This window comes from Rhinoraja longicauda, chromosome 6 (genome assembly GCF_053455715.1).
Source record: "Rhinoraja longicauda isolate Sanriku21f chromosome 6, sRhiLon1.1, whole genome shotgun sequence".
In the NCBI taxonomy this organism is placed as follows: domain Eukaryota; kingdom Metazoa; phylum Chordata; class Chondrichthyes; order Rajiformes; family Arhynchobatidae; genus Rhinoraja; species Rhinoraja longicauda.
In genome coordinates this window covers 65,176,608-65,198,969 of record NC_135958.1, presented here as the reverse complement: position 1 = coordinate 65,198,969, position 22,362 = coordinate 65,176,608, and the positions used below count along the sequence as shown (strand labels likewise).

General features: G+C 40.7%; 1 protein-coding gene across 3 annotated transcripts in view; it reads left to right on the top strand.

Moving 5' to 3' along the window:
• The window catches only part of LOC144594525 (uncharacterized), a 208,110-nt gene that overhangs the window by 94,803 nt on the left and 90,945 nt on the right, over window positions 1-22,362 (top strand). For 2 of the 3 annotated variants that reach the window (XM_078401183.1, XM_078401184.1), the window contains exons 6-9: window positions 609-786; window positions 5,075-5,537; window positions 19,789-19,915; window positions 20,204-20,272. In XM_078401183.1, coding sequence (XP_078257309.1) covers window positions 609-786; window positions 5,075-5,537; window positions 19,789-19,915; window positions 20,204-20,272 — 837 coding nt within the window. The remainder of the gene's footprint in view (window positions 1-608; window positions 787-5,074; window positions 5,538-19,788; window positions 19,916-20,203; window positions 20,273-22,362) is intronic. The other variant, XM_078401186.1, reaches the window with a different exon arrangement.

Genomic DNA, 22,362 nt, shown 5'->3' with positions numbered 1-22,362 from the left:
GGGGGGGGGGGGGTTCACTGGTGGTAATGCAATTGAATGTCCAGGAGTGATATCTGGATTTTCTCTAGTTGGATATTGTCTGGCACTTGTGGGACCCAAATGTTACTTGCTAGATTGGACAAATGAGCCATGAGCATGAGAATGTATTTCAAATGTCTGGGAAATAGAGGATGATGTGAGAAAATGTAATTTTTGTTTTGGTTTGTTTTAATGCCCCCAATCAAAATGGAGAAGGAAGACTTTATGTAAATAGTGAGAGTTTGCTCAGTTGTCAGATGCAAAGGAATCAGGGTGCCCAAATAATGAAAAACTATGAAAAATATTGTTTGGATTGTATGTAAAATAGTGTTTCACATCTGAAAAAACTTTCATAGAAATAGTTAATCTGCCATGCATATTCCATGTTACGCTTTCACTTGTGTGGGTGTTTTCTTACAACCTGGGTTTTCAAGGGATAAATGCATTCTGGATTATCTCCCTTTTAATAGACATTTTTTAGGCCAAATTCGGGGTGTTCCATTAACACTTTAATGCCACTTTGGTCAGTTTATTAGACCATTTAAACAATAGATTCCTTCTCATATTTGCATTTTCCTTTCCTATTTTAGGAGCCTGGGCCAGCTAAAGTGGCAGTAACAGGTTTAGGAATCCCAGATCCAGAGAAAATACCAGATTCACGATCTAGCTTGTGGCAGGAGGAGCTGCAAAACAGAGAAGCAGAGGCAACTCAAAGTTGGCCTCTTCTTGAAGGTGGTGCTCATGGAGGAATGTTTTCCATGAGCGAGGGTAAGTGTCAGTGCAAACTTCAGATTTGAAAATTTCAACATTGATTTCATCCAACAAGCAAATTTAATTTTTATTAAAGTTAAACTTATTCCTTATTTCCAAGACACCATCTCCAGTGGATATTTTCTTGGAAATTAACATGTTGAAATTAATCTATTTATATCATGATTGATTCAATTTTTATTTTACTCATTTCTTATCCGTCTAATCCCTTTCTCGTGAGTGCTGTCTATGCCTGTAAAACTTGTAATATATAAATTTTGTAAATGTGCAAGTTTCTTTCTTGTCAAAGAATATAAATAGAATCAAAAGTAGACCTTTGTGTTCACTGATATTCAGTAAGATTTTGATTGTTTCTTTTTTAACCAGCTTTCTGCACTAACCTTTCATACCCTTAATATCTATAAGCTTTCAAATGTCTGAATATATTCAGCTTTTGGGGCCCTACTGCCCTCTTTAATAGTGAATTTCAAAAATTTGCCACCCTCTGAGTGAGAAAATTAATCTCTATCCTGAATGAATTAAATTTTAGCACTGGCAAAAATACTTTTAATAAGATTTTAAGCTCTGGTGTTACCATGATGCAGGGAAATATCAACTCCACGACTACCCTTCCCAGCTCCTTAACAGTTTTTGAAAACTAAAATACTGAAAATCTGAAATGAAAACAAAATGCTGGAATAATCATTGTCAGACAATATCTGTGGAAAGGGAAGCAGGTTGAAGGCCTTTAACAGAACTGGGAATGAAATAAATATTAGCTTTAAGTTGCAGGGAAGGTAGAAAGGGATGGATAAAATAATAGGATTATCTCTGGGTGAGGTACAGGTTGCAATGAAGAGAAGCTGTAGGCAGAGTCAGCTAGTGACGGTTTAATGAGAGGGAAGCACCAGCAGGCAAAAACTGAGCCAAAATTAGAGATGGATGACATAATCGAACTGGCTATTTCTAATACAAGCATAGAAATTATTTGGAGTCTGTAAGGTTGTAACATGCCCAGATGGGTTGTTTTTGTGCTGTTTTCCTAGTATTATTGGGCCATATAAATAGTGGGAGGGGCTACAGATAGATCAGAGTCATTCTCAGTTTCCACCACCTTCAAGGCTCCACCGATAGGCACACCATCCTTTCCCCTCCCATTTTCAACATTCCAAAGGTATGGCTCTGTCCACTACTCCCTGCTTCACTCTTTATCTCCACCAACCACTCTCCTTCTCACTGCTCCCATTGCATCTGCAGGGGGATTTAGCACCTGTTTTCTTCCCTCCATCCAGGTATCCAAACTGTTCTGGGCAAATCTCTGGGTCTTTTTTGCAATCTAATGTTAATCAGTGGATTGGAGAAACAAAATACAGATTGAGTGATGGTTTTGCGCAGCCATTATGTTCAGTTCACGGGACAACCCTGAGCTCTATGCTTGCTTCGAAAGGGAGAACACTAATGTGCCTTCTCAAGCCTTCTGATGGCTTTGGAATTAATGGCATTAATCTCAATCGCTGAGGCCGACGTCAGAAGATCCTTCATGAGGGTGAACCCTTGGAAACTGTCCGACCCTGATGGTGTACCTGCCTGCATTCTTAAAACCTGCGCGGGCCAACTTGCTGGAGTTTTTGCGGATAACTTTAATTTCTAATTACCACGGTCAGATGTTTCTGCCTGCTTTGAAAGGGCATCAATAATACAAGAAAAGCAAGTGATATCTCTCAATGACTGTTAACCAGTGGCACCAACGTCCGTGGTGATGGTGCTTTGAGAGGCTGGTTGTGGCATATATCAACTGACTCAGCAAGGATCGACTACAAATTGCCTACTGCCATTGTAGAATAATGAGGGATGTGATCTCGTTGGCTCTCCGCTCTGCACTGAACCACTTGGACAATTAGAACACGAAGATCAGGCTGTCGTCCACAGCTCCACGTTCACACCATCATCCCCTCTAAACTTGATATCAAACTCAGGGAACTGGGTCTCTGCTCCTCCTTAAGCAGTTTGATCCTTATTTTCTTCATCGGCAGATCACAATCAATATGAATTGGCAACGACACTTCTTTCTCGTTAACCATCTGCACAAGAGCACTTCAAGGTGTGGGCTCAGTCTGCTGGTGAACGCACTCTATACCCATCACTGTGTAGCCAAAAGCAGTTTCAATGACATCTTTAAATTTGCCGATAACACCCTGTTGCTTGATGAATAATGGGTAATGATGAGTAAGGAGGGTAAGGAGGGAGATTGAAAATCTGAATGTGCCAGAACATCAATCATTGTCAGCATGACCAAGGAACTGATTGTTGACTTTAAAAGGGGTAAGCCAAGGTTCCGTAAACCTGCCTTCATTGACAAGTTGCGGTGGAGCGGGTCAACAACTTCAAGTTTCTGGGCATGAATATCTCTAAAGATCTGTTCTGAGTGCATTGATGCAATCATAAAGAAAGCCCACTAACACCTCTATTTCCTTTGAAGATTGAAGAAAATTAGTGTGTCAACGAATCCCCTAGAATCTTTGCAGGAGTACAGTAGAGAGCATATTGACTGGTTGCATCATGGCCTGGTTCGGCAACTCGTATGCCCAGAAATGAAGGAGATTAGAAAAAGTGGTGGATACCGCCCAATCCATCATGGAAACTGATCTCCCCACCATCGAGGAGACATACAAGTGGCACTGCCTCAAAAAGGCAACAAGCATCATCAAAGACCAACACCATGCTGCCCGCACGCTCTCATTCCATTCCTCCTGCCGGGAAGAAGGTATAGGAGTCTGAAAACCATAACCACCAGGTTCAAGAATAGCTTCTTGTCAAAAACCAATAGGTTCTTAAACTGCACAATACTAATCTCAATTTTGAACTGCAGACTGTCTTTGTTGCACTGCGGACTTTGGGCTGATTTTGCACTTGTATTGAGGTTATTAATTTATTGAATTATTGTTTATTATATATTATTTTGTGTATGGTTTATAGGCTAGTTATGCTGCTGTAAGTAGGAATGTCATTGTGCAATTGGCGGTACATGTGCCAATTAAACATTCTTGAATTTTGAACTACCTGGCACCTGCCACTTTAATTCTTCATCTCACTTGCACTGATCTATCTACATGTGGCTTGCAACATTAATATAATGAGAGTTTTCTGTATTTTCTGTTATTATTTCTGCATTCCAATATCAGGTGGTTTTCTTGATTTTTGGATATTTGCTGAAATTATGCATTCATATTTTCTTTTAGAATAGAATTGCACAATATTTGATTGTCCAATACCATTCCCTCAACATATGTAATTTTTCACCATAACTTTAGTATCCTTAATATCAGAACTGCCATCATTCAGTACAACATCCATAATATTTAACATTTAGTCTTTCCTCATAATTTGATTTGACCCTTTCACTGTAATGCCAGTTATTTGTTTCAATATTGAAAGGGATTTGATTACATTGGTCAACTCGTCCAGTATTTACTACAATTTATTCAAAGATTTGGTCAGGTAATTTGTTAGAACTATACAATTTCCCGTGATCCTATGCATGGACTCCTTGGACATATATCTCAGATGCCTTAGAGCCATAGTTCATCTCTGGATTTAAGTTCATAACCAATGAAAATACTCACATGACTAAAACTCATGCTAATTGATTATTATTCCATTCAAAATATCTTACAAATTCTTCAGAAACAGTATCAGCATTGTCTCTAAAAGTCAAAAAAGAACTGCATCAATGCAAATGAATGATATAAAGGATGCTGGAAGTGCAAAATTTCTCAAAAATTAATATTATTTCAACTGAATATGTAGTTAATTCTTCTACAACCTATTGGGCCATGCTTTTCCTATTCCAGATAAAATACTTTCTGACATTTTGCGCTAATGTTAATTTTCTTTTAAGAGATGTATGTTTAAGATGAGTGAAACGAGGAACTGCAGATGCTAAAATGTTTGATTGCTCAAATTTTCTACATTGCTGTTCAAAACATTGATTTAATGTATGAATATTGCCATTGTTTAACAACATGATATATTTATCATCACATCTTCATTAAAAAAACCGTAACATTATAATATGACTATTAGAAATAGCTATTAAAAGCCATTAACTGTTCTGCATCATTATAACATTAAACATTTTTGATGTTTGTATGAGATATTATAAGATACTTTTAGATGACCACAAAGCTGTAAATTATCCAGATTTTCAATAGACATTATTGATATAATCGTGAATGACCCTTTTGTGCTATCCAAACACTTTGTATTGCAGGGAAAAATTCCTATTTTTTCTTCTTTTTTTTAACAGGTGACGTCCATCCCCTTGATGTTATGTCTGATCATAGTTCTGTTAACGGTGATGAAATGGATAAAGGAATAATGCCGCCTCTTAACCAGCAGAGGCAAGAGATGCGTGTCCTTTCACCTTCCAGTAGTTCTTCCAGCAGGCATGGTATGGAACCAGGTGGAATTCCTCGTTGCCCATCACCAGTATATAGTGATCCTTTTCCATCTGCAAGTAGCATGCTATCCAATGGATCTCATATCAGTGGGTCAATGAGTTCCCTGGATTCAGAAGCAAGTGGAAGCACAGTAACAAGCACGGACAGTCATCCTGCTGAAGCTATGGCCAACAGATCTGAACTTCCAAGAGCTGGACGAACAATCAGTAAAGAGATGTACGAGGCTGAAGATAGAAAAGTGGGAAAACGAACACGAATAAGAAGTCCAGAGAGAAGGGATACAGGACAAGTAATTGGACATGAAGGGAGGTACTGAAATTTTTTTTTGTTCATTTGTTGTATTTACTGTGGAATTTTGTACACTATTTGTAAAGGTACTAGCTAAGTGAGTTTACATAGATAAATTTGAGCTTGTGTAAAAAAGATCAAATAATTTTTTTACAGGTACAAAATGTTTGTCAATATGAATTAAGTTTAAATATACAAACTATTTGGTGGATACTTATTTGCAGACATTATAGACTAGATTAATTTCAAGAGGATTCCTTCAAATAAAATCTCACCTAAAATCTCACCCAAATCTTTACCCACGTATGCACATGCAAAATATATGCAATCTTATTTTGATTAAAATCCACTACAACTACTGACAGTTTGTAAGCATTAGAATTTGTTGTTTTTTTGTTGTGGCAGTTTTTCCTTCAAAGAAAGGTGCTGTTATTATCCTTAATTTAATCTAAATTACAGTTTAAAAAAAGGGCTATAATACTTGCTTTGCCAGATTTTTTTCAGATGCAACACTTTAAAAAAAATCTTCATAACTTCCTTTGTAAAAATGTGCTCAATATTGCCTGTTCCATTCTTGGATTTGTAGAAGATGAATCTGAAATTGCTATTTTATCTGCAATATGGTATTTAAAGACATTACATCAGTCCTCCCAGGGGTCTTCTGGTAAATGCAATGCCAGTGGTGGTTATGTAACTTAATCATATGCTCTATCTTTATTTTGTGTTTAAATTAGCTTCTCTCTGCCAAGCCAAGGTTTGGGTATACTTGATCTGAGTGTTTGCAAATGAAGGAGGATTAAAATCGACTACTTTATGTTTCTGAGATAAAGAGCACCTTTTGGTAATTTAGTCTTATAAACTTGTTTTTAAGGCAAACAACAGACATTTAAAGCGATCAAGACTGTAATTATTAAAGAAGAATTATCATACCATTGTATAATGCCCCTTGTGCAATATTTAAGAACGTATCTAAACAGCTCTTTGCTACAAAGAAGTCTGAAATATGCATATTCTATTCCCTGGTTATTAATATATTTATTAAAAATATCTTGCATAGGATTTCAGTTTACAATCTATTGTAGCTGGTATAGTTTCTACTGTTGGCATTATTTCTACAGGGCTCGTATGGTCCTTGAAAGTCCTGGAATTTGAAACTGTTTTTCAAGGCCTTGAAAGTCCTTGGATTTATCATAAGTCCTTGAAAATTCACTTTTTATGATAAAAGTATTAACTCATGTAGAGTAATGTGGCGTTTTTTCATCGTTAATAATGCGTATTTTTGTTAAAAGTCGGGAAACATTGTTAGACATGTTTGTCTTTGTCGCCTATTTTTCCCTCCTCGCCGCCGACACTCACCCCGAGGCTTCTGAACAACAACAACACTTGTGTTTGTTCTTATTTCGCTGCGCTAGAGGGAGATGGGGCCGGGGAAGAGAGTGGAGGAGCGGCGCAGATCTCTCTGGCGCTGGGAGAGAGAGAGAGAGAGAGTGGAGAGAGAGGGGGGAGAGCGAGAGGGAGGGAGCAGCCCCCGCAAGTGGCGGTGCTCCTTCACCGGACCCTCTGACACCCTCCCCCTCCCCACGTTCCCGCTCTCACCCGTTGCTCCCTCTACCCTGATTTTTCTCCCCCTCTCACTCTACCTCCTCTCTCTCTAACCCCTCTCTCTCCTCCCTCTCTCTTCCTCCTCTCTCTCCCTCCTCTCTCTCTCTCCTCTCTCTCCCTCCTCTGTCTTCCTCCTCTCTCCCTCCTCTCCTCCTCTCTCTCCCCCTCTCTCTCCCCCTCTCTCTCCCCCTCTCTCTCCCCCTCTCTCTCCCCCCTCTCTCTCCCCCTCTCTCTCCCCCTCTCTCTCCCCCTCTCTCTCCCCCTCTCTCTCCCCCTCTCTCTCCCCCTCTCTCTCCCCCTCTCTCTCCCCCTCTCTCTCCCCCTCTCTCTCCCCCTCTCTCTCCCCCCTCTCTCTCTCCCCCTCTCTCTCCCCCCTCTCTCTCCCCCCCTCTCTCTCCCCCTCTCTCTCCCCCTCCTCTCTCCCTCCTCTCTCACCCTCCTCTCTCTCTCTCTCCTCTCTCTCCCTCCTCTGTCTTCCTCCTCTCTCTCTCCTCTCTCTCCTCTCTCTCCCTCCTCTGTCTTCCTCCTCTCTCCCTCCTCTCCTCCTCTCTCTCCTCCTCTCTCTCCCCCTCTCTCTCCCCCTCTCTCTCCCCCTCTCTCTCCCCCTCTCTCTCCCCCTCTCTCTCCCCCTCTCTCTCCCCCTCTCTCTCCCCCTCTCTCTCCCCGCTCTCTCTCCCCCCTCTCGCTCCCCCCTCCCTCTACCCCTCTCTCTACCACTTTCTCTCCCCCTCTCTCTCCCCCTCTCCTCCCCCTCTCCTCCCCCTCTCTCCCCCCCTCTCTCTCCCCCCTCTCTCCCCCCTCTCTCCCCTCTCTCTTAGCACCAACAAAATCTGCGCTGCTCCTCCACTCTCTTCCCCAGCCCCATGTCCCTCTAGTGCTGCAAAATAAGAACAAACACAAGTGTTGTAGTTGTTGTTCAGAAGCCCCGCATCCTTGGGTTGAGCGGCGGTGGCAGCGAGGAGGGAAGTTTCCTTGGGTTTGTTGTTTGCGAGGGGGCATTGCGATTTCTCGCCTTGTCCCGGCTCTGGGTCGTGGCGATCCGCTCTCCGGTGAACCTTCGCCAGCAGCTTCTGCCTCCAGTCCCCGCAGCTGCATCCGCGGTTCCATGGCTCCGAGACAAGTTAAAGAGCCGGGGAAAGTTATGGGGAACCTGCCGCATAAAGCAACAAAAAAAAAAACACCACAAAATCATCATAGTTTTTTACCAATTAACCAAAAAATATACCAAATTAATAGTTTTGAATACAGTATTTTCTTACCTATACGGAGAAAAACTGGAAAAAAACATCAATGTTTGCTGGATTTAAGTCCTTGAAAATGGGATTTTTGGGCCTTGAAAGTCCTTGAAAAGTCCTTGAATTTTTTGCTGTTCCAAGTGTACGAACTCTGTTTCTAGTTCAGGAATGCAATTGAAACATATTCATCTTTATCGGAATAGCTTGAAGAGACTGTAGCAAAGCAGAAGAATGGTGTATCCAGCAGCATCATAGTTATTGTACGATCCAAAGCTGGGTTGCATTGAGGAGAACATACTCAGTCTTCACATCAAGACACATCATACCAATTATATGTAGATTCAGCTGATTATTGTGGCAATTTTTGAAAAATATTTGAAGTGCTCTTGCACAAACTTGGGCTTGGGAGTCAAAACTGTCATTGTTTGCATTTGTTCATTTAACTGAACTTGCACAACAACATAGCTTCCAGAGCCTCCAGGGTAGAGAACCAGAGGTCCATCATCCTCGAGTGAAACAATTTCTTCTCATCTCAGATCTAAACTGCTTGCCATTTATTCTCAAACGGATCCTAAAGTCATCAACCTGGGGAAACATTTTCCCTGCAACTGGCCTGTCCAGTTCTGTGAGAATAAGGGAGATCTCCTATCGTTCTTCTAAATATAGTCCCAGTCTACTCAATCTTTCCTCATACAACAAACACAATTCCGGGGTCAGATCGCCCGGCGCGGGGGAGCTGAGATTCCCCCCCCGATGCAGGAGCTTGATCGCCCCGACGTGGAGGACCCAACCACCGGCTACGGGAGTGAGATCGCCCCGTCAAAGGAAGGCTCGAGGCCCCCGACCGGGGGAGAACAAAGAAGGGAAGAAGATTGAACTTTTTTTCACCTTCACCATCACAGTGAGGAATGTGGAGGAGTCGCTGTGGTGGATGTTCATGTTAAAATGTATTTTGTGTGTTCTGTCGCTTTTTATTGGTATGACTGTATGGCAAATGTTGTCAAACATACTTGGCTAACAAAGTATGATTATGATTATAAAGCCAATCCGATGAATTATTTCTCCACTCCCTCTATGGAAAACACATTCTTTGTTTGTAAGAAGATCAAAACTGCACACAGTACTACAGGTATAGGAAGGAATTGCTGATGGTGGTTTAAACTGAAGGTAGACACAAAAAGCTGGTGAAACTCAGCGGGTCAGACAGCATCTCTGGAGAAAAGGAATAGGTGACGTTTTGGGTCGTGGCCCTTCTTCAGACATATAGTGCTACGTGTTGTCTCATCAAGGGTCCTTGTTATAAAATTATATTGCCATGTATCTCCAATAGCTGGATCAATTGTCTACCTAGCATTTTATTCAGATTGCACAATGTGTGGGAACTCAATCTTTTTGGACTATTGTTTTGTTTTTCAAGCTTAGAAAAATAACTGGTTCTTATCAGGGAAAGAATGATGGGAAAATCTTCCATTTTAATTATTTTTAAAAAACGACCAAATATATTCTACAAACAGCTTTGGTTGAGGTTTTATTTTGAAACCTGTAAAGTTGTGGAAAATGCTATCCTAACATGCTATTTGTATTTTGTTTATTAAATGTACGCCAATTCTGTTAGCTGATCAAATTAGATCAGAAAATGTATTTAATACTTCAAAATGTGCAAATTATTTATTTTCCATTTTGCAACTCCTGCATATGATGAATGTTGTGAAATTCTAGTTTAGATGACTTGCATTAGCTGGCTTTCATAACCATCTTTGATGCATATAGTTAGTTCATTCTTGGCATAATGCCAATCATAGCTTATGAATTCAGAAAAGAACTGAAAAGGGAGCAGAAAATGTGTTCATAAGTAGGGATTTGAAATGATTTAACTGTATAAGTTCCTTACTTGCTTATACTGATCTTTTAACCTTTGAGCTTGCTTTAAGCTGCTCTAGAAGCTATATTAAGGGCACCATTCATTCATTTTTCCACCCTTTCATCAATGTTTTGCTCATTTGAAATTAAGCCTTTAGGATAGTAAATATCAAATCTATTCCTTTTTCACTATTAAACTATTGAGTAGCTATATGTTAATCAAATGTTTATTGTAATTAAATTGATGTCAGGCCTTTCAAACGTTATACTTGGAGGCCAGCAAAGGGGCTGTTGCCTTTTTATTTAAACGGTTCAAAAGTGTATATTCAGAATGGGCAATAGTTATTTTCAATTTTGGAATATGAAAGTTATGTCATTGCTGTCTGAGAAATGCAAGTTGCATAGAAGAAACATTACGTAATGTTGCCTTTTAACCTTTCCAGAATAGGAGTATGTGACTTTCTGGTTTTGACCTTTTAGGGTAATAATAGAAAATTGGGAATTTTCCTTAAAAGGCTGTTCAATGAAAATTTGTTGCAGCAATTGAGTTTCCAGATTTGTCTCAGTTGGTAGTTCGTTCCTGTTAGCTATTGGATTTGAGGTTGTTTGGCACAGTATACGACAATTTCCATCTGTTGCTTTCAGTACGTAATGCAAAAAAATGCTGAGCATTTGGATTTGCCAAAGCAAAGGTTCATTCTTTTAAAGGAAGGCTGAAAGGAAGGTTTTGGTAATGAAAGGAAACGCAGAAGTGTTGAATATGTTTTAAATTAGTTTTTCTTAGAGGTATCCTCTGTTGCACACAGTATTTACTAAAGTGGTTGTTGTTAATGCAGATTGTTCTCTGATCACAATATAAAATAGGCACTAAAATTGTGTAAATGTTTTCACTGATTTCAGCTGCAAATACTGGCAATGCATACATTTCTTACAAAAAGTTTTAATTGACACCAAATGGAATTTTGACTTACAGCCAGAATATTCACAGTGCCTTTGCCATAAATGGTTTCAAAATCACTGCCCTCTGCTTTTCCAACATTCCTTTGTTAGCCATGGATGTAATCCTATTAGTAGCTAAACAGCAATAGTAATTTGTGATATAATGTTGTCCTGTTCCCCAATTAACTAGACTTTACACAAAAGCTTTGAATATTTTTGGTTTAGGCAAGCTGGGATGACAGGAAATGTGAACAACTAGGATGGTGCTATTAATGCAAGCCTGTATTTTGTTAATAATTTTGTTTCTTTACCAACTCATCAAATTAATAATTATAGTCATTCATTTATAATGTGGTTTGTCCCACGCAATAATTTTAATATATGTTTGACATGGTTAGGTACCTTGCTTTGGTTCAAACCCAACTTGTGAAAGTAGAACACGAAATCGAGGCTGACATTTCTTATATTGAAAGTACGCAATGCCCTTGCAGTTGTGGCAATCGAAGTGCAGCATCAAAGTGTTTGTTTTCAGTGATGTAAACGACCTTTGCACTTTTATACAGAATTCCAAGTGAATTCTTGCTAATGGTAAAATGCTCAGTGAAGTTGCTGAAAGAATCGATGAGGCAGACAGCATTGTGAAGTGAGAAGTTGACATACCCATCCTGTCATCAGGATGTTTAACTCATTGCTGTTTGTGGGACCTTAGTGTACAAATAGATGCTGTATTTTGTACATTTCAACGGTGACAGAAAATGTGTAATTACTTGTGGGGACATTTGGATGTCTACAAGTTTGAGAAGACACTATGAATGATTATTTTGAAGCAACTACAAGTAAAATATTTTGTATCAGGAACCAATTAATTGGTTAGCACACTATCCGTTGGAAAATGATCTTCCTCCTGTTAGTCTTAGCTGACAAGTCATGAATTTTGATGCACAAACATGTGTTTTAAATCCTTTTAACATTCATAGTTCCTTGATAAATGGTTAGGCACATAGGCACAGTCCTTTTAAAGCTTACCACAGCTAACCTGCAAGCTGGTAAATCAGCAATTAGGAGTAAACTGATAAAACCCAGGATATATTTCCCATTGTATGAATTTTATGCATGGAACAATTTGTAGTAAAACCACATTGTTAATATCACCGATGTCATTTCTGGCTCTTCGAGTTGGGGTTTCGACTGCATGGCCTGTTCAAGAACCTGATGGTTGATGCGAAGAAGCCAGTTTCAACATCTAATGTAGCCTCAGCCATTTGTTTCAAAGCCTTTCCCTCTTCCATCCACCAATGCATTTATTATATTTAGATTTGACTGTTCCGTGCAGATGTTGAACTTTTTTGTAACTCTGAAATCATCACCTCACAAAACTTCTTTCTCAAGTTGTCTGCTGATTTAAAATATTTGTGTACACACACCTCAATATTCAATATTTGTCATAGGCAACAGATAGGAATCAGAACAATGAAATTCATACTGTAGTTTTACAGTCATATTGGATGCATCAAAACAATATATACACAATAGATTTATTCTCAATTGACCAGACCATGATTTGGCAAATAAACAAAATATGCAGAACAACCATAGTTGTGCAAAGTCCATGGTAGTTCAGTGTTGAGACCAGGTTGTGCTTAGGGTTGTGCAGGATTGTTCAGAACATGATGGCTAATGGGAAGACGGAGATAACGGTTCTTCCCAATAGTAGCAGCAAGAAGAGAGTATGGCAGGGTGGTGTGGGTCTTTGATATTACTGTCGTTTATCGAAACAAAAAGGACCTTGACCCAAAATGTCACACATGCTTTCTCTCCAGCGATGCTGCCTGTCCTGCTGAGTTACTCCAACATTTTGTGTCTATCTTCGGTGTAAACCAGCATCTGCAGTTCCTTCCTACACATGCTATAAGACAATTGTGTCAAAAGGGGATAGGGAGTTAGGGGCTAGAGAGTTTCACATCGACAATAAGTTACTTTTCCTGCAGGAATTTCAACCAAAAAAATTGTTACTCGCTGTAAATTTATTTTTTATTGTTGAAAAGTACACTACATTATTTTTTTGGGTATTGATGCATAAGTATCAGTAGAAGCATTATTCACGACTTCAGTAATAATAATAATAATAATACATTTTATTTATATAGCGCTTTTCATATACTCAAAGACGCTTTACAGAGATTTTGAGAACATAGGGAAATTAATAAATAGATAAATAAGTAAATAAATAAATGAACAGAGAAAGGAGACAGTAGGTGAGGTGACCTTCAGTGGTTGAAGGCAGTACTGAACAGGTGAGACTTCAGCGATGTTTTGAATGTGGTGAGTGTGGGGGAGTCTCTAACGGTTTGGGGTAGTGAGTTCCATAGGGTGGGAGCAGCGATGGAGAAAGCCCTGTCCCCCCAGGATCTGAGTTTAGTCCGGATGTGGGGGGATAGGAGATTGGCAGCGGCAGAGCGGAGGGTGCAGGTGGGAGTGTGCCTGTGGAGGAGGTCGGTCAGGTAGGATGGGGCCAGGTTATGGAGGGCTTTGTAGGTTATGAGGAGGATTTTGTACTGGATTCTCTGGGGGATGGGGAGCCAGTGGAGTTTATAAAGGACGGGGGTGATATGGTCACGGATCGAGGTGTGTGTGAGTAGACGGGCAGCGGAGTTTTGAATGTATTGAAGTTTATTGATGATTTTTGAGGGTGCGCCATAGAGGAGGCTGTTGCAGTAGTCCAGACGGGAGGTGATGAAGGCGTGGATGAGGGTTTCTGCAGCTGAGGAGGAGAGGGATGGACGGAGACGGGCAATGTTTTTGAGGTGGAAGAAGGCTGTCTTTGTGATGTGTTTGATGTGTTTGTCGAAGGAGAGGGTTTGATCAAGGATGATTCCAAGATTCCGGATGTGAGGTGAGGTGGATACTGGGAGACCATCAATGTTGAGGATGAAGTTTTGGGTGGATTTGGTGAGCATTTTTGGACCAATGATGATGATTTCAGATTTGTTGCAATTGAGTTTGAGGAAGTTTGATTGAAGCCAAGATTTTATTTCAGTAATGCAGTTTGTCAGTGTAGAGTGTGTGGTGGAGGAGATTGACTTGGTGGAGATGAGGAGCTGGATATCATCGGCGAAGCAGTGGAAGTTGAGACCATGACGGCGGATTAATTGACCAAGGAGGAACAGGTAGAGGATGAAGAGGAGGGGGCCAAGGACTGAGCCTTGGGGGACACCTTGGGGGAGGGGAGCGGTGGGGGATTTACAGTTGTTAATGGAGATGAACATCAGTAGTCATCAGTGGTTAAAATAGCAGCTGTGTTCGTAAGAAACAGTGGTGCCTGATTACTGCAGGGAGGTTACATGGAATCAGGCTTTTATCCCCTAAATAAGTTAACATTATTTATTCACTTTCATTCTCAGACAGATTTTTTTATGCTTGTCAATTTTGAGAGTAACTCTTAGTGTTTCTCTAATTCTCTGTCAAAAACACATTATAACGAGTATATAAAAAAAGCTGGAAAAGGTGCAGAGATTTACAAAGAGGTTGCCAGAGCTCAAGGACCAGAGCTATAGGGAGAGGTTTAGCAGGATAGGACTATTCCTTTGAGTGCAGGAGGATGAGGGGTGATCTAGTAGAGATGTACAAGAGGAATAGATCGGGTAGATACACAATGTCTCTTGCCCAGAGTAGAGAACCAGAGGACGGGTTTAAGGTGAGAGGGGGAAGATTTAATAAGAACCTGAGTGGTAATTTTTTCACACAAAGGGTGGTAGGTGTATGGAATGAGCTGTCGGAGGAACTTGTTGAGGCAGGTACTATCGCAACGTTTAAGAAACATTTAGACAGGTACATGGACAGTTTACACTGGATATGGGCCAAACATAGGCAGGTAAACTAGTGTAGATGGGACATGTTGATTGCTATGGTCGAGTTGGGCAGAAGGGCATGCTTCCACACTGCATGACACTATGACTCGATAATGAATTTCGCCCGCCTAATCCAATAGTGTTCCTTAATTCATCACTTGCGTAATATTCAATTCATGTTATGGAAATGATTGTTAAGGCAGAACTACTGTGGGGCGAGGGGGACAGTGGGGGGGGGCAGGAGAGAGTGGGAGTGGGGAGGAGGGGAGAGTGGGGGTGGGGGAGGAGAGAGTGGGGGTGGGGGTAAGAGGGGAGCATGAGGAGGAGGGGAGAGTGGGGGTGGGGGGAGGGGAGGGTGGTGGGGGTGAGGGGAGGAGGGGAAATAGGGGTGGGGAGGGGGAATGGGGGTGGAGGCAGGGCTGGGGGAGTGGGGGTGGGAGCAGGGGAGGGACAAGTTGGGGTGGGGTAGGGGGGATGAAGTGGTCAGTGGCGGAGGAGGGGGGGGATAAGGGGGATTGAGTGGGGGGAGGGATTGAGGGTGCTACACCAATACAGGAGAGGCTTTGGGTTCAGGGCTCACTCAGTGACACCCTCTCCCCTTCCCTGTTCCCCTTCCCTGTTCCCCCTCTATGAGGAATGGGCCCAACGGGTCCACTTGGTCTAGTTTACACTATTACTGAATACTGTTTTTTAAGCACACTTATTATCCACTGCCTCTTTTTCCTAATATTGTAACGTTTGGTTCCTGGGATATCACCCCTCTTCAACTTGCATGTAATAAGTTTTCAAATTTTAAAACCATCTGTATTAGTTACTTCCATTCTTTTTTTTTTTGCTCTCTTGAAAAATGTTTCACACCACTCCTTGCAATATTTACTCATTAATACTCAAACCTGTAATTCTTTGAGGAAACAAAGTTCAGGAAAGCCTTCAGTATGGAAAATACATTCCTTAGGTAAGTTAAAATGACCTTGGACAGCCCTAGGTAAATATTTGAATAAACTATGTTAACTTATTCTTAAATAGTGCTGATTGAGTGTTGGATTCTAAAAGGCTGGAAAATTCTTAATTTCTGTAAATAATGACATTCCAATCACGTCCATTCCACCACAAAGTACATTCTACATCGATCAGTGACATATATACAAATGCAACATGGCTCACATCCACTATTTTCATTAATAATATTTTATTAAAGAAACATTAAAGCAAATTGCTGATTACATCTATGTTAAATATATTTCAAACCAAAGATTTTTTGCAATACCAAAATTCCTGACCAGAAAAAAGAAAAAAAAACACTTAAAAAAATTATATATATATATATGATTTTTCTTTTGTGGATCGCTGGTTACAAACATTGGGAATTTTGCACTGCAAATGGTGTCCGGTTTCTCCGGAGAGAGTGTGTGGCAAACCCGCACAGCGTTACTCTTTAAAGAGACACTCAAGCCCTTTGTTTTTTTTTTGTTTCTCTCCCCCTCCCCTCTCTCTCTCTGCTCGGTCTGTGTTTTGTTCCTTGAAGTTTGCTTAAACAACGCACGTCTGCCTCGTGGAAAACAAATTAAAAAAAATAATAATAATCCGCATCAAAATATCCCTGACCCCTCTCCAAGATTGGTAGAAGATTTGTTAACCTGCGATTGCAATCTGCTTCATTACAAAACGAAAAGGTACTTTAGTGGAAAATGCAGTCTGTACTCCAAAGACGTACAGGTATGTAGGTTAATTGGCTGGGTAAATGTAAAAATTGTCCCTAGTGGGTGTAGGATAGTGTTAATGTACGGGGATCACTGGGCGGCACGGACTTGGAGGGCCGAAAAGGCCTGTTTCCGGCTGTATATATATGATATGATATGATGACCATTGCTAGGTGTCATAGGCCAGTATTGTTGCCTTTTTTAGTAATATGTGAATATTATTTTTGCATGCTACCCTCAAAGTTATTCCTGATCTCTTGCTGTTAATCAGTCTGATGTCTTGATTAGTTTGTAGAATCTTAATGCTACTTGAGTATCTAAAGATAACAATTGTAATAATAAAAATACTTTGTAGGATGATCAATGCTTATCATACAATCCAAAATGAAAACCGAGGGAATGTCGTTGTCATATTTGTTTCAGGCTAAGGCAGATTACAAATTCATGTTGGCTGAACTGAAATGTTTTCCCACCTTTGACATGTTAAAATGCTAGTTTGCTAGAGTGGACAGAATTTTCTGTTTGAACTGTAACACTTATCTTAATTATTGGTATTTTATAAATTACTAGCTAACAGCAAATAATAATGCATATTAACTTTGCACTTTGAAACCATTACAATGACTTGGGTAGGAGAGGGACAGAGGTTCCATCCGCAACTCCCTGGTTAACTCATCCCTTCCCACCCAAACCAGGTTCCCTCCCCAGGTACCTTCCCCTGCAAATGCAGGAGATGCAACACCTGTCCGTATACCTCCTCCCTCGACTCTGTCCAGGGACCCCGACAGTCCTTTCAAGTTCGGCAGAGGTTCACTTGCACCACCTCCAACCTCATCTACTGTATCTGTTGTTTAAGGTGTGGACTCTTGTACATCAGTGAGACCTAACGCAGACTAGACAATTTCGCTCCATCCGCCTGGGCCGACCTGTCCTCCTGGTTGCCAAACACTTTAATTCCCCTTCCCATTCCCAATAATGAGGACCAAAGTTGTGCCAATGAAAGTCAAACAAGCTATTATGAGACTGAGAAATAAAAATAAAGCTGTTAGACACATCAGCCAAACCTTAGGCTTACCAAAATCAACTGTTTGAAACATCATTAAGAAGAAAGAGAGCACTGGTGGGCTTACGAATCGCAAAGGGACTGGCAGGCCAAGGAAGACCTCCACAGCTGATGACAGAAGAATTCTCTCTATAATCCGATCTAAACCCAATTGAGTATGCCTTTTATATGCTGAAGAGAAAACTGAAAGGGACTAGCCCCCAAAACAAGCATAAGCTCAAGATAGCTGCAATGCAGGCCTGGCAGAGTATCATCAAAGAAGACACGCAGCAACTGGTGATGTCCATGAATTGCAGACTTCAAGCAGTCATTTCATGCAAAGAATATGCAACAAAATACTAAACCTGACTACTTTCATTCACATGACATTGCTGTGTCCTAAACATTATGGTGCCCTGAAATGGGGGGACTATGTATAAACACTGCTTTAATCTCTACATGGTGAAACCAAAATGTATAAAAATGGCCTTTATTAAAATCTGACTGTGCACTTTAACCACATGTGATTTTTTTCTATTACAATCTCAAATTGTGGAGTACAGAGGCAAATAAATAAATGATGGGTCTTTGTCCCAAACATTATGGAGGGCACTGTATTTACCCATGCTTTCCACCATCCATTATAACCTTCTGGAGCAGCCAGTAAAGCCGTGCATTGAAGAACATTGATATTGACTAATCTTTTACTTTAATTCTGAGTAACCATTGTAAGTGTACATGTTATCTATCATTTTAACATTACCAATCATTTCAACGTTACCACTACCCTCCAGTCCTCTTGGACCTTCACTGTGGTCAGAGAAGCGGCAAAGATCTTCGTCAAGGGTCCTGCAATCTCATTTGCGCCTCTCAATAACCTGGGATAGATTCCATCAGATCCTGGGGATTTATCGTCATTGTTTCCTCCTTCTTAATCTCAAACTGCCCTTGCATATTAGTATTCTCCACACTGATCTCAATGTCCTTCACCTTGGTGAAAAAAGTGCTCATTTATCCCACACATACATCCTCAGACACCAAGCACAGATTCCCTTTGTTATCCTTGAGCAATTCTACCTTGTCCCTGGTTATACTCCTTTGCTTTTGTTGTAGGTATAAGAACCGTGGGATTTTCAATTCCCCAAAGCCGTTTTTTTGCTCCTTTTAGCTCTTCTAATCACCCGCTTGAGTTCTTTCTGCCTTGCTTTCTGTTCCTCAAAGGACCTATCTGATTCCATGCTTTTAAAGGTAACATGTGCTTCCTTTTTCTTTCGATCACCGTTTTATCTGTTTGATCATCCAAGGTTCCCTTACCTTGCCACCCATATCCTTCCCTGTTACTGGAACGTGCTGTTCTGAACTTCAATCAACTGGCCTTTAAAGACTCGCACATGTTAGATGTGAACTTAACCAATACTATCTGCTCCCAGTGTACCCTCCAGAGCTACTACCTAATAACATTGTAGTTAGCCTTACTCTAATTTCCAAACCTCCTTGAAGGTCAAGCCTTCTCCTTATTCAAAACCATCTTGAAACTTATGGAGTTGGAAAATTCTCTCCCACTGAAACACTAGTCACCTGGCATGGCTCATTTCCCAGCGCTAGTGTGTTCCCTTTTTGGGTTGTACTATCCACATATTGTTTCAAGGAACCCTCTTGGATACACATTTCACATTCTGCCCTGTCTAAGCCTTTAGCATTGAACAAGTCCCAGTCAATATTGGGGAAGTTAAAGTCGCCCACTAATATAACCCTGTTGTTTTAGCATCTTTCGGTAATCTGTCTACATATCTGTTCTTCTATCACCCACTTGCTATTGAGGAAACCTATAGTAGAGCAGCTAATTAAAAACAGAAAATTAAGGAATTTATCAGCAAGTAGGCATCACCTTTGGAAGTGAGAATGTGCCTGGTTTAAATCAGTCCGGAATATTTACAATTGTTGCATGTTTTATGTTGCCTGATTGGGAGTGTAGGGAGAGAAAAGGGAGTATTCTTGGAGACATTTTTGAATTTGAACTTAGATTTTTCTAATCTGATTGTGCAGGCGCTCCACCGTAATAGAGAAATTTGAAGCTCTCGAACTGGATGCTGATCAAATGGAGACTGATGCAACTGCTCACAGCGCTTCACGACTAGGAAGAAGTGAAACAAGACAAATCCAACAAAGCGATGTAAGTTGTACAGTGATGCCATTTGTAAATATATAAGTAATCTTCGTATGCATCTTACAATAAATGGAATAATCTTGCTTACAATGAATGAAGGAATATCTTAAATATTTACCGGCAGTTTAAAATACCTGATGATGACATTGAAAACACACAAAGTATGTCAAATTTTCTTTCTCATTAACTTATTTTAAAAGAAAACTGGAGAGCTAATTATCTTTTCTGTTTCATGCCCTGAACAACAATTAAAATTAATCCCTGATGTGTTTCTACATTGCTGGGTTGAATCAGGCTGATACAACAGTGGAGTGGAAGGATAGGGAAAAAAAATTACATTTTCCAAATGTGGGTGAGATGGAGGTATGTTTTTAGCTCTTGCCATCACTCTTGCTCTCTCTCTCTCCCTCCCATACTTTCCTTCCTCTTTCCAATCGCTTCTCTGTTTCTGCCCACCACTCTCTCCGTCTCACTCCCCTTCCATTCTCACGTTCTCCCCACAATTACATGAATATTAAACTAAACAAATAGCTTTGAAGTATTGCAATTAAGATTGTACCTCAAAATTGTGACTTTTTCTCAGTGGATTTTCAAGAGATTAGTGGACAGTGACAACGATTTCCAGAACATAACCTGAAATTATGTCCAGTGAAAGGTGGACATAAGTTCATAAGACAAAGGAGCAGAATTAGGCTATTGAGTCTGCTCTGCAATTCAATCATGGCTGATCTATCTTTCCCTTTCAACCCCATTCTCCTGCTTTAACTCCATAACCTTTTATACTCTTACTAATCAAGAACCTATTGATCTTCACTTCAAAAATGCACACTGACTTGGCCTTCATAGCCGTCTGGCAACGAATTCCACAGATTCACCACTCTCTGGCTGAAGAAATTCCTCCTCATCACCTTTCTAAAGGTATGTCCTTTTATTCTGAGGCTGTGCCATCTGGTACAAGATGCTCCCACTTGTGGAAACATCCCCTGCATCCACTCTATCCAGTCCTTTCATTTTTTCGATACATTTCAATGTGATTCCCCCTCATCCTTCTAAACAATTCTTCAAATCCTTCAAGTACAGGCCCAAACGTTGAGTCAAACACTCATCATACATTAACCCAATCATCCCCGGGATTATTTTCGTAAACATCTCTGGACACCTTCCAACACCAGCACATCCTTCACAGAAGGATGATTACAGATTCAAGTGACCTGATATTGTAGGTCAGATATGTCGGCCCCTTTAGACTGAACACAGATGTTCTGCAAAGCAGTTATCAAATCTGCATTTGGTTTCTTCAATGTGGAGGAGACCACATTGAGTGCAACACACTACTTTGGAAGAAGTGCAAGTGAATCACTGTTTGGTGGGGTTTATTCACAAAATGCTGGAGTAACTCAGCAGGTCAGGCAGCCTCTCAGGAGAGTAGGAATGGGTGACGTTTCAGGTCGAGACCCTTCTTCAGACTGGTGGGGCAATAGGCTGAAAGAATGGGTCTGCAGTGCAATCCTGCTTGTGTATTTTGTGCAGGATATGGACATAAAGTGCAATAATAGTTTGTCACTTACATTGTTTAGTATTTTGTATTATCATACAGGATGGTGTGTACATGGAACAAGCTGCCAGAGGAAGTGGCAGAGGCAGGTGCAATCATGAGATTTAGTTTGGAGATTCGGCCCACCCAGCACATGCCGACCATCAATCACTCATTCAAACTGGTTCTATGTTATTCCATTTTATCATCCACTCCCTATACATTTAGTGGCAATTTCTACAATGGCTACTAAAGACAATTAGACGGCGCATGGATTGGGAGGAATATGGGGAAGTGCTGGCAGGTGGGAGTAGTTTGGTTAGACAGCTTGGTCAGCAGGACTAGTTGAGCCAAGGGGTTGTTTCCGTGCTGGAGAACTCTGTGATTAATGCACACAGCACAAAAGAGGTTCAGTCAGCAAATCTCTGCCAGCTCTATGCAAAAGCAACCCAACAAGCTCAATCCTCTGCCGCCTTTCCATGAACTTTATTTTAACACATCTAGCTACCTTCTGAATGGTGTAATTGAATCCTTCTATATACTACCTAGGTATTGTGACCTTCAGCCCAACTTGCCCATGCTGACCAAGGTGCGCCATCTACACTAGTCCCACCTGCCTGCATTTGCCCCATATCCCTGTAAACCTTTCCTATCCATGTAGCTGTCCAAATATTTTTTAAATGTTGTTATAGTACCTGCATCAACCACCCCTTCTGGCAGTCCATTCCATTTACCCCCAGCCAAGTGTGTGGAAAAAGTTGGTCCTCGGGTTCCAATTAAATCTTTCCCCTCTCACCTTAAAGCTATGACCTCTAGTTATTGATTCCCCCACTCTGTGTAGCTACCCTATCTATCCCTTTCATGATCTTGTACACCTCTATAAGATCACTCCTCATCCACCTGCGCTCTGAGGAAGAAA